General features: G+C 46.8%; 1 protein-coding gene across 3 annotated transcripts in view; it reads right to left on the reverse strand.

Moving 5' to 3' along the window:
* The window catches only part of CES1 (carboxylesterase 1), a 32,632-nt gene that overhangs the window by 3,620 nt on the left and 13,229 nt on the right, over positions 1 to 15,783 (reverse strand). For all 3 annotated transcript variants that reach the window (XM_077132480.1, XM_077132479.1, XM_077132478.1), the window contains exons 4-11: positions 14,652 to 14,785; positions 12,136 to 12,289; positions 10,564 to 10,668; positions 7,310 to 7,414; positions 5,307 to 5,345; positions 2,695 to 2,835; positions 2,323 to 2,403; positions 1,903 to 2,050 (exon numbers count right to left, since the gene is read on the reverse strand). In XM_077132480.1, the coding sequence (XP_076988595.1) occupies positions 1,903 to 2,050; positions 2,323 to 2,403; positions 2,695 to 2,835; positions 5,307 to 5,345; positions 7,310 to 7,414; positions 10,564 to 10,668; positions 12,136 to 12,289; positions 14,652 to 14,785 (907 nt within the window). The remainder of the gene's footprint in view (positions 1 to 1,902; positions 2,051 to 2,322; positions 2,404 to 2,694; positions 2,836 to 5,306; positions 5,346 to 7,309; positions 7,415 to 10,563; positions 10,669 to 12,135; positions 12,290 to 14,651; positions 14,786 to 15,783) is intronic.

Here is a 15,783-nt window from a genome sequence, read left to right on the forward strand (position 1 = left end):
AGCCTAGTAATTTCATTTCTAAACACCAATCCAGACAAAATTATTAGAGATGTGGTCAAGGATTTATGCACATAAGGCTGTGCGTAATAATGTTTGTAGTATCAGAATATGAGCAGCCAACCTAAATATCCAATGAGACAGGGACATTACAGTAAGTTAATGCATCCATTCCATGGGATATTATGCAGTCAATGAAATGTATGTTTTTGATGGATTTTTAATGCTGCTGAGGAAATGCCCACAATATTAGTATTATATGAACAAAAACCATAATATAAAATTTCCATTAGTTATATGTAACCCATGGAAAAACTCTAAGAAGAAAATACACTACAGATTTACAGTTGATCGCTCTGGGGGGAAGAATTATGAGTGATAACTGGTTTCTTCTTGACAAATTTCCATATTTTTCAAAACTTTCTACAATTGTAACATATTAATTTCATACTCAGGAGAGTTCTTTTTGTCATAATAGAGTGAAGCAAATACGAGGATGAAAGAATAATGTTGATAAATCAATGAGGTCTTGACAAAAAGCACCTAAAAATAACGTCACATAATATCCTGGTCTGACCGGAACCAGCAGAAGAGGCAGAAGGGACACCAAAGATCAGGCATGTTGCAGGAGGCAAAACCAAGAGGCAACCTCTGGCTAAAGGGCCCCGGTGGGAGGAAGTACATAGCACCTGTTCCTTATTGCTCAGGGGTGTCCTTGGGCAGTGTACTTCCTGCTGTAGGTGGTTTTTATCATGCTTATGAAGTCCTGAATTTAACAACCCTTGCAGCATGGTTAGGGAGAGGGGTCTGGATGAGGGACCGTTCTCTGGCTTGCAGAACAGATGGATGAGTTAATAAGGGCCTCAAAAGACCCTCAAGATAGCCCCCAGAAGGGGACACCTCCTCTCTAGGTGAGTTTTTCCCATTCCCAACCTCATCCCCACCCACACAGCCTTGGATCACCATCGGAAAGCCCCGTGGTAGACTCCCCCCCGGCCCCCAGCTTGCTCATATCAGCACACACTGCGGTGCACAAAAGCCTGCCACAGACACCCACATTCCTCCAGCGCCTCCACCCCACCCCACCCCTCTCTCTCTGTCCATTTCTTTTGGCCGCCTTGGTCCCTGACAAACTTCTTGATCCTGTGCTTGACTTCCTTTCTTCCTGTGGTTCCTGTGATTGACAAACCAATTTCCAGCTGACCTTGACCTTGGTACCCTTCCAAGACATACCTACCGATATTTGTCCTCTAGGCCCACCTACCACATAACATCAGGTAAGGGGCACCTGTAGCAGATGCTGACGGCACCTCACCCATATCCCATCTCTTTGGGCACACCAGTCTGAGATGTGTTTCTAGCATCCGTGGCTCTTTGCCTAAGGGCTTTGTCTGGACACTGAAGACTACTCTGTCTATATGATCAGCAGCTCAGAAGTGCTACACGGAATTAGCAACCCCTCGGAAATGGACTTCGACTGACAACTAACAGAAGTTGGTGGATGAGTACCCAGCTCCCTTGTGGCTCAGATGGGAAACCCTGAGACATGCATTCTGCTTATTTTCTCGGCTTCCCCAGCTTCAGCTGTGCACAGTGGATAATCACTCAACAATGTATCATTGGATGTCTTCCTTACATTTCCCTGGTCAATTCCTCATGACCCTGTTGGTGTTTTCTTGAATCACCTTCCAAAAAAACTACTCGAATCTTTTTCTTAGAATTTGGTCCTACCAGATATGCAAATAGGACAACATCCCACCCCAGACCTCATGGAATCAGCCCTTGAGGTCAGACCCCTGGTGGTTTTTACATATCAGTCCATGCTAAGGGCGGGGAGTGGACAAGACAGGCACAGAAGTTGGCGGGGTCCATGTCCCCTCCTGCCCAACAACCTCAGGGACTCACCTCTGTGGTAGCGGGCTACCGTCACAGATGGAACACCAAATATTGCATCTCCAAGCAAGTCCAGAAACAGGTCTTTCTTTTTGACAGGGTCGTCTGTCCCTCCCAAATACTTCTCAATGACCACTGAAGTCAGCTCCTCAGGGACTTGCTGAAATGGGTCAAAAGTGGAAAGTGACCACCAGGCCCCCTATTGCTTGGTGAGCTGATGTGGCTTCTCCACCCAATGAAGAAAGCTTAAACTAAAGGTGCACTATCCTTTGCAACACACCCTCAGGGTGGTGAGGTGGGAAAGGCAGAAAAATGGGAGCAGAATCTTCAAGTCCTAGTCTTCATGCTGCCATTTAAATGCTGTGTGATTTGGGGTGAGCCTCTTTCCCTCTTTGGGTCTCAGCCCATCCCCATGATGTCATAGCCTCTTACAACAAGTGGGTAGGATTTCCATAGGAGTGACGCGGCTGTCTTCTGATCTAGCGTGTCTTCAGAGAGTGGATATCTCATCATCTGTTAAACAAAAATGATTAAGCATTTGTGACTCATTGAGAACTAACAGGAAAAGCTAACCACCAAACCAACATATGGGGTACCAGGAGATGGGTTCCCAGGGGCAGTGCTACCCAGTTGACAGTTTGGCCATTCTGGAGAAGGTTTCCATGACAATGTCAACTTTTACGAAAGGGATAAGCTGCACTGGATTCAGAGGGGGGCCTGGAGAATAAAGAAACCCTGGCACCAGAGATGGGAGGGGCCAAAGGTGGGGGGGTGAGGCTGTCTAAGAGGTTTCCACATTCTCACCATTGGAATAATCCAGCCAAACTCTTGCTTGTTGATTCCAACTATATAGGGGACAGCATTGAATTTCTTTTCAGCCATCAGCTCTTTAGGTGTCTTTGGCAGCAGCACGCCGTCCACCACAGTGGGCAGGAAGGGGCAGCTCTGGGGACGAGAGCAGAGTGATGTCTGTATGTCTCTTCCCCAGGTGACACCCACCTCCCCATCTCTGCCTGTCTCAGGGTAAGCACTGAGGACTTGCATGCCTTTGGTGGTGGCCACAGGAGCTCAAAATCCTAACAAAGGGGGCTAAGTCTGTGTGACCCCAGAGGACAGAATTTTACTCAGCGGTAAGGTGATGGGGTGAGGGGTAAATCCTCATTCATATTTGAAATACACATATATTTCAGTCTGAAGTGTGTATGTGTATTACTGTTTAAACACGAGCTATTATTGATTGTTTGCTCCAAAGAGGTAATGAGCTTCCCATCCCTTAAGGTGTTTAAACTGAAACTTAATTTCCCCTATTTGAAAGGAATACCATGAATAAAAGAATCAGGGATGGACTTGCAACTTGCATTGTATTCATCAATGTCTTAATTCTCTGTGTTACCTTTGATGGAAACCATTTACATGGGCACAGATTAAATCAAGCCTGACTCCTGTGCCACCAACCAGGAAACTGTTTCCAGGTAGTTCAACTTCATATTTGATCACCTTGAAGTGGCTGGTAAGAGAATGGGTTTTGAAGAAGATGACCTAGATTCGAAACCTGATTCTGCTACTAAGTCCTAGTATCTTGGAAAGTAATGTCACCTGGTTGTGCCTCAGTTTCCTCATCTATTGCATGGACTGTTGCGGAGATTAAATGACTGAGCACACACAAAATGCTCACCTCAGCACCTGGTACCTGGAAAGGGCTAGACAGCTGTCAAGATCTGGGGACACCTACTGCTGCTTGTGGGAAACCAATAAGAGAGCAACTTGTTCTGGAAAGGAGACACAGGGCAAGTCGCATGGACGAGGTGCCTGCCATCCATGGTGGGCTCCGGGCACAGCATGGGCAATGGGACAGAGATGGCACTGTGCAGGGCTAATGTCAGCATCTTCAAATGCTGAGAGTCCCAGGCCTGGAGGGATGTCACGGGGCATGGACTAGAGAGGGTCAGCACATCCTGTTAACCATTCATTCAAAAATATACAGACCAATCCCTTCTCACCACCTCCACTGCCTTCACCCCATTGCCTGGATAATGGCGATGACATGGCCTCCCAATTCGTCTCCCTGCCCAAGCCCTGGCTTCTTCCCTCCAGGCTATTTTCAACATAGTGGTCAAAAAGACCCTTTGTAAAATCTAAGATTATGTCACGCCATTGTTCAAAATTCCCAGAAGCTTCCTGTCATGGTTGGAATCAAAATCCAAGTCTTTTAAGTGACCACCCACCAGCTCTCATTACCTCTATGGCCTCAAGCCTGTTCTCTTCCCCTTCCCGCTCCATCCACTCTAGCCGCAGCAGGCCTCCTGCCCCAGGGCCTTTGCAGGTGCTGCTCTCTCTGCTTGGAACACTCCTTCTCCGGTTCCCTGATGACTCATTTTCTGACTTCCTCCAGGATTTGGCTCAACTGTCACCTTTTCCTTGAGCTTCTCTGACCCTTCTATTTAAAATTCAAACCACAGGCAAGCTCCATTCCCATTACCTGCATTATTTTTCTCCATAATAGTGACTGCCATCAAACATAGTGTATATTTTATTTCTTTATTGTAATCTCCTCCTCTAGAATGCAAGTCTCCCAGAGGCCAGGAATTCTGTTTTGTCTGTTTCGTGGCTATGTCCCTGTTCCTGAATGAGCTGCTGAATAACTGAATGAATCCCATCAGTCTTCACAACCACCTTCTCAGGCAAGTGTTATTATCCCCAGGGAGGGAGCAGAGAGAATAGGATGGGGATGTTGCAGAACCCAACAGCCCACTGGGAAGTGAGAGGTGAGGGAGAATGCCACTGAAGTTTACCACATGCTGGGATGAGAGTGGTTCTCCCAGGACTGAGAATGCAGACCCCCCTTCCTGACAGCCCTGCAACAGCACAGCTTTCACAGCTAAACAACCCTGGAGCTCTGGGCTTGCCAATGAAGAAACCCCTTATCCAGTTAGTGTCTCTGCCTTCCCACAGAGGAAGATTCTTGCTCAGCCTGCAGAGACAAGTGAGGATTCTGAGACCAGACCAGGTGAGAAGCAAAGGCTAGAGCCTTTGCAGAGAATTTCCACGTGAGTGAAGTCTCCTGAGCACCAGGACCTGGCTTAATTCTGCTTTGGAGGTTGGGGGTGCACCGTAGGCCAGAGGGCTTCTCATCTGGCCCAGGGTTCCAGCAGGGACATTTTGGGTACAGGCTGGTTCTAGAGGACACAGAATTGATGATGGGGAGCACTGGACTGGGAGCCTAGAGAACGGGTTCTAGTCCTGCCTCTGGTTCTCTTGGTTGTGTTTCCCAAGCAAGTCACGGGCCCTCTCTGGGCCTCAGTGATACCAACACAAGGAGTTATGATTCCACAGGAGAGAATTCTTTCACCCACAATTAATTGGCAGTTAAAGTTGCCAAGACTTAAATCCTGTAATAGAGTAACCAAAGCTCTTACCTCTCTGGGGTCTCCAAGTAAATCCAGAGTAAAAAAATTCTGTGGAAACAAAGGCAGAGGATGTAGGTGAGAAGGCTTCCTGGTAGAGAATCTGATCTTTTGCGAGCTGGGTACTGGAGATATCAGGTTCTCCCTCCTGGATCCACCCTGGCTGGATAGAGAGGAGGTGTGCAGGACAGCGGCTGCCCTGGCATGAGTGAAGGTTGTATGTGTGGGATGAGGAAGGGGACGGCACTAACGAGGCAAGGACAGGTCCCACGGGCCCCAAACCAGGGTTGTTGGGACTCTGGAGTGCACAGCTGCTATTTATGTCTGCCCTGCCCCCTATCCATTCCTCTTCTTCTGGAAACAGCACCCCAATTTTCCTTTGGGGGACCTCCCTCTTTCCCATTCTCACTCCATGAATCTAGGCATGTGTATGTGATTTAGGGTCTTTCGTCTTCCCAGCTACAGGGATTAGTTCAGGGATGGGCACATGTCAATCCAACACAGTTTACCCCATGTCTTCTGCTGGAATTATTGAGAAAGAACCATTTCTTCCCACCACGGTTTCTAAGCAGATAAGATGTAAGTCTAGAGATCTGTTGTTGTCTTTAACCCCCTTTCCCAGGGGAAAAACCTGAGAGTGAAGCCAAATTGAGAGTATGAAGTTGAAAGATAGAGACATATCAACTCCCAATCACATCCCCAAAACATCTAGATCCAGCTGTGCCTGAAGCTATCTATTCATAGACTTTTCAGTTACCTGAAGATTATATTACAACACATTCCCCTTTTTGCTCAAGACACTTTGAGATGAGTTTTCTGATTTGCATTAAAATGACCTAATTCATACAAACTCGCTGAAGTTCACCCCCGTCCATACCTCCAATGGCTCTCTTCAGTGTGTGTTCACCAAGATTATACTTATGGTTACATCACACTGCAGTTAACAGGCCTGACCAACAATGCAGGAAGTAACCAGTAAGGGTCCTTCCATTATGAGTCATAGCTCCATTGAGCAAGTGTGCATATGTGTGTATGTGTGTATGTGTGTGTGTATTGGGTAGGGGGAGTGGATAATCATGTATCCATACCTTCCGTATGATCTCAGAAAATCTCAGAAAGATATGCTAAACTCTTAGACTCTCTGTATTTTCTCAAAGTCACCAACTTTCCCTTTATAAGTTGGGTTCCCTACTGCCACATGGAGAATTGCTGAATTTATTTACTCTTTCAGGTATCAGAAAATACTCATATTTTAATTCTTTGACTGCTTTGGTCACTTTATTTGGCAGAGAGACCAAGATCCAAGCCCTAACACCACATGGGCTCAGCATATGGTGACACAAGTTGAGTCCAGTGCTAGATCCTGGCCCTGGAAGTCTAGGAATATTCCCAGGAGGCTGGGATTTAGACAGAGAGGCCAAGAGCTCTGGCTACTCCAGAGCTCACAGTAATACCTTTCTTCACAAAGGAAATAAGAGCTCTCCTTGAACCTATATCTTGTATTCTCAGAGGTGTCTGCCCTGCAGTAGCTTCCCTATGATGACAGACTGAAATAGCCACCCATCAACAATCTTCAAACGCTACCTTCTCTGTGAAACATCCCTGATGGTTATAATGAATATTTTCCTCTCTCATCTCCTATCACCCTTAACCACTAAGAATATGGATGCAGTTCCCCTTGGTTAGTTCCTTGTGAGAGCAGCGGCTATGACTGATTCATGTCTGCATCATGTCCCCATACACTCCCACTATACACTTAGCATGGATGGATGGATGGATAGATGGATGGATGGATAGATGGATGAATGGATGGATGGATGGATGGATGATGGAAGGATGGGTGGAAGGATGGATGATGAATGAATGAACAGGTAAATGGATCGCTATCTTAGAATCCCAATTGAGGCAAGTTCTCAGAAAATCTAGAAAATTGGGCCACTACTGAGTATAGTTTAAGTAGTTTCTAAATAAACCAAAATAAATTGTGATGACCTTTCTGGAAAAGATACACCTACCATCTTCAGCGTTGTCTCCAAGAGCTCATCCTCAGTTTTCTGGCGCAGGCAGTCAATCATGACAGCTGAGGTGGTGGTTTTACACCCAGCAAAGATAGCGATTTGCTGAAGAGATCACAGGCAACGTGAGAATTCAAGAATGATGACATTCATCACCCCGACAGGCCTTCTCCCCAATCCCAAACTCTGAAGGCAGCAGGGGGTAGCAGAACATACCCTAGACTAGCAGGTATGAGGTATGAGTCCTGGGTTCCAGTCTTGGCTTTGTTACTAATTCATAGTGTGACCTTGAGCCAATTACACAACCCTCAAAGCTGAATGTCTAAAGAGAGGCAGTAGGGAGAGGTGGCTAAGAGCATGGACTTTGGAACCATAGATTGGATTCAGATGTCAGTCATTCACCCTGAGGCAAACCACTTGACTTCTCTGATCTCCAGTTTCTTCCCCCAAAGACAGGGGTCATGATCAGACCTAGCTTGTAAGAAAATTTAATACATGTAAAGTGCTTAGTAAGACACTATATCTCACACACTCTAAAACATGTGCACAATTGCCAAAGGCCCAGAAAATATGACCCTCCCAAAGGCACTTCAGAAAGCATGGACTGTTATTAAAACATGAGCCCCGAAGGAAACCAGTGTGACGTCCATTCTAATGCATAGCAGATGTTTCTTCACAGTTGAATGAGGTGTTTGTGTCACAGCTAAGAGTTTCCATCTGAGAAGTCATGTAGTAAAGTCTCTCTAGGGCAAGGGTCAGCCAAACTTTTATTAAAGAGCCAAACGGTAAATGTTTAAGGCTCTACAGGCCATATGGTCCCCGTTACAACCACTCAACTCTGCTGCCTTAGACAATATGTAAATGAATGGGTGGGACCGTGTTCTAATAAAACTTTATGAACACTGAAATTTGAGTTTATTATTATTTTTACAGGTCATGGAAAATTACTTTTCTTTTGGTTTTGTATTCAATTATTTAAAAATGTAAAAATCATTCTAAAAGCTCATGGGCCATATAAAAGTAAGTGGTGAGCCAGAAATGGCCCATCCCTCATCTAGGGCAAGCCATCGATGTGGCACCGATTAATCCCAGAACCTCTTTCTCTCTTAAAAAACAAAAAACAAAAAACAAAGGAAAGGAAAACCCTGTTGAAGAAGAGGCTCACTTTAGCTTGCCTGGGACACTGGGGGTCTGTCTGCCCAGCCCACCTTCACCCCAAGCTTTTCAGAGAACGGCCCCTTCTTCTGAGCAACGTGGTTCTTGCCATGGCTCCTGAGAGCCCCGGATAAGTGGTCCCCCCTCTCGCCATATTCAGTGGGACAAGAGTGAGCATCGAAACATTTAAACAAAGCAGGGACAATGAGCCTTTTTCCTAAGGGATCTGGAATTGGGGCTGAGTGCTCCTAACTGGAAATGTTTTTCATTTGGGAATACAGAGGGAAAGCCTGACTTCCTTCTGGAGCCAAAAGCGAGCTCTTAGGCTCAGATGCAGGCTTGGTGGGGAGGACGTCGCGGGCAGGAGAAGCAGCAGATGGATGGAAGGTGGGCTCTGTGACAGCCGGGCCCCCTGAGCCCCTCCCTCGGGCTCTGCCCATAATCAATGTTATGTATGTATTGGCTGAATACATCAAAAGTACCAGGAGAAGTAGGTGTGAGGAAGAGAGAGAGGGAGAGGGCGTGGATAGAGAGAGACAGAGGGAGGAAGAGAGACAGAGAGGGAGAGGGAAGGGGAGGCGGGAGGGGAGAAAGGGAGGGAAAAAGGGACAGATAGAGTGAGAGAAAGAGAGAGAGAGAAGTAAGAGCAAGAGCATCTTGGATTTACTTCAGTTTTGTTCCTGTTTGTTCATGAAGCCGAGCCCCACCCCTGCCACCTCTGTTTAAACAAAAATTGTGTTCATACTCAATGTCTCTATTTTCTCCCCTCTTGCTTATCAGCCCTTCCAGGCTGGTTGCTACCTCTATCACTCCACCAAAATCAGCTCTCACAGCCCTACCAAAACCCGCCACATCACTCATTCCAGCAGGTGCCCCTCAGCAGAGCCAGTGGCGCTGAGAACCCCGTCCTTTGACTTTCTACCACTCCCCAGATAAGGACATAATCCCTTTAGGATTATGCCCTTAGATCACTCCAGGTCGCCCCCCAGTCCCTTGCTCTCTCTTTTCTGGCCACATCAGCCTTCTCTCCGTCTTTTATACCCAAGGCACTTCCTCCCTCCACAGGACATTTGCACAAGCTGTTCCTCTCCCTGGAATATTCTTTCCCCATCAAGTAAATTACGGTTTATCCTTCTGACTCCTACACATTCATCATCTTTTCAAGGACATCTTTACATCTGATTAAATAAAAGAATTTGCATTCTTACCACAGAATGCAAATTTATGCATTCTAACCACAGAATGCAAATTTATGCATTCTATGCAACACTTTAAAGACACATTTCTGAAATAGCATTTTCATTACTCACAATTTATAAAGAAAAATGGTCACAGAGGCATGCGAAGATGTGTAAGTATGTTTGAGCTGCATCGTTCATAATAGTAAAACACTGGAAATAACTTGTGTGCAATATTATGATACTGATTAAATAAATGAATTTGCATTCTTACCATAGAATATTATGTAATCATAAAGATGCCCTTTGGATTTCAAGTACACTCTGCGCTAAAGGCTCCTACTGGATTCTGTTATTATATCAGGCATCTCTCTTTTATCCCTCTTGCCACAAATTGGCATTTAATAATTTGCATAATCATTTATCTGCCCCCTCCATTAGAGTGAAAGCTTGATGAGGTTGCTGGGTGTCTGGCACACAGGAGGTTCACAAAACCATTTGTTGAAAGGATGAACGAGTTCCTCCAGTGCCTTGACTGGGGATTGCCAGCAATCCCGCCCGCTCCTGCCTCCTGTAAGTGGGTCCACCAGGCACTGGGGAAGACAAGACACGATCGCAGTCCCCTGCCCACTGTCCAGCCTGGCACTCCATGTGGTCAGTGAATAGTGCCCTGCGCTGGCCTCTAGAGATGCACGCTTGAGTCCCGGTTCTGCCCTGACCACTCTGTGACCTCGGGAATAACTTCTCTTCCCGGTTCCAGTCTGCTGAGCTGTGAAAGTGCAAGTTCAGATGAGGGCACGCATTGCCCCTCCTGCTCAACCGTTCTCACTTCCAGGATTCTCTGAGGATGACAGCTGGGCTCTGCAGCAGGAAAGACCCCTGAGATTCCAGGCGAGCAGAGCTGCCCAATGTGAGACTCACCTTAGCCACAGACTTGATTTCCTTCTTGACCAGAAGAGAAGTGAGGGCCACGCCACTCTGAGAAATGGCTCGGTGGAAGAGGTTCTTGGCCAGAGGTGATAGAACCTGGGAGGAGAGTAGAGAGAGGAGAGCTGAAGCTCACGGGTTGGGGTCAGTGACACTCTCATTCTTCAAAAGCTATCTCCATCACAGCTCAGAAACTTGATGTTTTTGTGGACGTCACAGTTCCTTGCCTTCCCTGGGCTGAGAACCACAGCAGGATGCAGCCAGGAGCAGCGTGTGAAATCCAGAACAGGAAGTGCATGGCACACCCTGATAATCAACAATCCAAAGTATTCTGAAGGGCAACTTGGTGATTTCTAGCACCACTTTAAAGACACATTTCTGAAATAGCATTTTCATTACTCACAATTTATAAAGACAAATGGTCACAGAGGCATGCGAAGATGTGTAAGTATGTTTGAGCTGCATCGTTCATAATACTAAAACGCTGGAAATAACTTGTGTGCAATATTATGATATTGATTAAATAAATGGATTTGCATTCTTACCATAGAATATTATGTAATCGTAAAAAACTATATCATGTAGGCATTTGGAATGCTAATGGAAATATGTTATGTTATGATGTTAAGGAAGCTTTTGGTTTGTTTTAAAAATAAACAAGAGAGAGAGAGAAAGTCATGAGAAAAGACTTGAAAAATGCCTATCAAAATATCCATGGTGCATATCCTTAGGGGATGGGATAGTACATAACTTTTTTCTTCTGTAGGTTTATCTATACTTTTTCTTTTTCTCTACTAAAGAAAATATATAAAAATTTTCCTCTAAGTATTCAACTATGAAACCAATACATGTTTTACAAATACAGTAATAACTCTGACCTTCTGGTGAACAGCGAGGCAGCTAGAGGGTTCCTTACGGACGCCAGCACACCTTCTAATCTGACTTTCCACTTCATTCTCCTCCACGGTCTCCACCATTCCCATGAAGCCAGGCATCCCACGTCCCCAGGTTTTGTTTATGCCATACATGCCTTGTCTCATCCCTCCCTGTTTCACCTCCCATTCCTCCTCCCTGTCATCCACCTCCACTGGCCCCCTCCACCCCTAGTCCCAGAGACTGGTCCCCTCTCTTCGGCATGGGGGAGCCATCAGAAAACCTCAGACGAGGCCCCTGTGTTCTGTTGGCCTTGATGGTAGATCTGGTTTTGAGCCAAACAACGACATGCACCAGCTATTGTCCTCACCTCCTCTCATCTATACTTACCCACCCTTATTTCCCAGAATAAGTGAGGTAAGTCTTAATGTAATAAAAGCTAGGAAAGTGCAACCAATCTGGGGGAGGAGAAGGGTCATTGTTGCAGGATGTGGCTGAGACCCTTGTCGTGCCAGGCCACGGAGTGTCTGGTCATGGGCTCTCCACCATCTGCAGCCATGCAGTGAGCAGGGTCAGCCCTAACTCCTGGAGTTGCAAGGAAAAGTGTCCATAGCTGGACTGGTTGGTCTCCAAAGGGCCCCATCAGCAGCCGCTCCCAGGCTGGGTGCAAGGCCTAATGCCAGGGACACTTACAAGAACAGAGACACTTTCACCTCCCGCCGACTCTCCAAAAATGGTCACGGAGTCTGGGTTCCCTCCAAAGTTGGCGATGTTCTCCTGGACCCAGTGCAGTGCAGCCACCTGGTCCAGGTGTCCCCAGTTCCCTCGGCCATGTTCGTCCCCTGTGCTGTGAGTGAGAGAACAGTGTAGGGGTGAGAAGCAGAGGTCCCATGGCTGGGCTTGCTGGTGGGTTTTCCAGAATAACACCAGGCTTCCACAGCCGTGACACAGGGACCTATTCTCAACCTCCATTTCCATTGCTTTGGTCTGTTGTTGAACTCTACATTTATTCATTCAGCGATTATTTCTTGAGCACCTACTATGTGCCAAACAGTGTTCTAAGTGCTGGGAACCTAGCAGAGAACAAAACAAACCAAGTTTCTTACTGCCTACAGTTGGCATTACAGACTATAAATAAACAGATAAATATAATGTCAGGTAGTTAAAGTGCTTTGAGGAAGAATAAGGCAGGGTAAGAGAAAAGGCAGAAGTGGGACAATGGGGTGCTATTTCAGGAAGTATGGTCAAGAAAGGCCTCTTGATGCGGTGACATATGAGTGGAGATCTGAAGGAAATGAGCACATGAGCCTTGCAAATATACAGGGATGGGAATTCTGAGCAGAAGGAACAGCAAGTGCAAAGGCCCTGGGGACAGTGTTCAAGTGCAAGTGGCAGGAGAGGCAGCTGGAGAGGGCCCCATGGGCTTTGGTAAGTCCTTTGGATGTTATTGTAAGTAACATGGGAAGCCATTGCAGGGTTTTGTGCAGGGGAATGACACGATTCAATTTATGTCTTTAAAGGTTTCCCATAGCTATTACGTGGGTCCAACTGAAGGATAAAAGCAGCAGGGAGATGTAGAGCATTACAGCATTTTTATTACAATAATCCAGGTAAGAGACATAGAAAGTTCTGATTGGGGTGAGTGTAAGGAAGAGGTAGGAAGAAGATGAAGTCTGAATATATTTTAAAGGTAGAGCCAAGAGGATTTGCTGGTCACTTGGATGTGGAGGGTGGGGGTGGGGGGTTGTGAGAGAAAGAGACTCAAGGCTGACCACGAGGCTTTTGTTCCGAGCAAGTGGAAGGATGTCACCAACTGAGAAGAAAGTCAGGAATGTCGGGGTGGGAGGGATAGTGGCAGTCAAGGGTTAAGAATGTCCATGTTAAATTTGGGATGCCCTTTAGACAACCAGGGGCCATGGAGAAGGCAGTTGGACATGAGCATCTGGGTTTCAAAGGAGAGGTTTGGGCTAGAAACAGTGAAACTGGGGAGATCACTTGGGGAATTGGCGGAGATGAAGGTGAGCCGGAGCCTGCGGTTGGAGGTTAGAGGGTGATAAGGGGAGGAAGGTCCAGCGAAGGGGTGGAGAAGGCGCAGCCAGGAGCATGAGCGCGGCCAGAAGCAAGGAAAGGAAGCATTTCCAAAAGGATGAGCTCTCCTCTGCATCAGTGCTGCTGAAAGGTCACATAAAGCAAGTTTGAGAGCTGGAGGGTTTGTTGGTGACCCAGAAGGGGACTGTCTGGTGGAGTGTGGGGGTGGCTACCTGTCGGTGGGACCAAAGGAGGTGGAGAGAGGTAAGAGAGCAGTTTTACTGCAATGGGGAGCAAAGAACCAAGCTGGGGGTGAAAAAGCTGTGGAGTGTCCTTGAAAGAGACACATCCTGGGACATGGGCAGCCCAAGGCCACCCAACAGTAGAGGTGGAGCAGGAAACCAGCCTGCAGCTCCATAGGTTCTTCTGCTAGGGTGTGGAACCCCTTCCCCAGCACCCCTTATCAGCACCTCAGGGTCAGAGGTGCTGGGGTAGCACGCATTCCAAAAAGACTCCCAGGAACTGGCATTGTACCTGGCCCCTGATCCCATAATAGAGAAGACTCTAGACTGACTCATGCATATACGTGAGCCATATCTCTAGAAGGAAATGGAGTGAATGGGCTTGGTCACTCTTCCAGGAATGGTTGCTCCCTGAGGTCTGATGTTCTAACAATGTCCCAGTGATGTCTATTCTGCATGCCCTGGGGGAGCCCAGCCACTCATTTATTAATCCACAAACATTCACCAAGTTACCCCCTGCATCTGTCCTTTCCTTACATTCCTATGAGAAGTAAGATGTGTAAATCGTAACTCCTGTGCTGAATACTAAGTGTCATGATAGAGAAATATGCAGTGTGCTGAAGAGACTCAGGTGAAAAGGAGATGAGTATTTCAGAGGAGGCAACATTTGAGCTGGGCCTTGCAGGATGAATAGAAGTTTTCTAGTATGGTAGGCATTCCAGGAAGAGGGAACAGCACATGCAAATGATCCGAAGTAAGTAGACCAAACCAATGTGACCAGAGAATCAAAAGACATGTGGGGCTCACTTATAAAGGGACTTTATAAGGAAATTATTTACTAAGGAAAAAGGTCTCCTTGGGGGCTGACATGACTGGAACTGAGTCTTAACACCCTCACTTTTGGGGCCAATGTGCAGTGGGGAGAGCCCAATATCTTACCTGAAAAATCCCCAGATCCCCAGACGGTACTGAATGATCACCACCACCACATTTTCATGGGCAGAGAGGGCCAGCCCATCATAGGATGATGCACCACCTATCAAGAGACCCCCTCCATGGATCCACACCATCACCTGGAAACAACCATATTGGTTTTAGGAAGCAGAACTGGGAGGAACTCCAAGAGGTTGCCTGGCTTGGCAGCCTACTTCTTGGCCATGACCCAAGGAGACCATGGCCCAGAGTCCACAGTCCTTCGCCATGCTGGAGCAGAGAGTCACTCTCTTCCACCTTTCTCCCAGCTGGAGCCCAGGACACTACTCCACTTGATACCCCTGCTTTTCTCCTCAGACCCAGGTGTGACCTGCACCCTGGCTCCTCATACCGTGAACATAGCCAACGGCACAGCCAAGGCTAAGAGTATGTTCTCCCCAACCCTCCCTTCGTCCTTGCACCTGGACCACTTGTCTAGCTCAGCAGAGAATCCATGGGGCAGCCCCTGTATTTCAGCTGCCTCTGATTTAATTCTTGTGGTAAATTAAACTTCTGTCTGAGCAAATGATTATCTCAAGATGCACATGAGCTCTGGACAGTATCTCTTCCTAATATGCCTTCTTTCTGCCTCCTCTGCATTCCCAACTCCCACCCACCTTCCAAAGCCCAGCCTAAAATCCACTTCCTCCAAGAAGACTTCAATCATTTGAGTAATATTATCTGAGAACCTATCATACGACAAGGACCATGCTAAGAGTAGAGAACCTAATTCACAACTCATGGTTCCTTCATTTAGAGAGCTCACACAGCAAAGGAAAATGAGGAGTGGCTAAAGTGTCCATAAGAAAAATAACAGACTCTCTTATAACACACATTATGGGCCAGGTGCTGTTCTAAGCATTGTAAATCATTCAATAGTCAGGATATCATTCACGGGGTGGGTGCTGCTATCACCCCATTTACCAGATAGGAAGGCAGAGGCACTTGACTTGCCTAAGGCCATGTAGCTAGTAAAGGTAGAAGCGGGACTTGAACCCAGATATTTTGGCTCCAGAGTTCACATGTCGAGTCACCCAGATACTGCAGCCAATGTCCACAGCACAGTAAGTCAGCCTTTGGGGTGGGAGTAAGACCTTCC

This window comes from Tamandua tetradactyla, chromosome 16 (assembly GCF_023851605.1).
Source record: "Tamandua tetradactyla isolate mTamTet1 chromosome 16, mTamTet1.pri, whole genome shotgun sequence".
In the NCBI taxonomy this organism is placed as follows: Eukaryota; Metazoa; Chordata; class Mammalia; order Pilosa; family Myrmecophagidae; genus Tamandua; species Tamandua tetradactyla.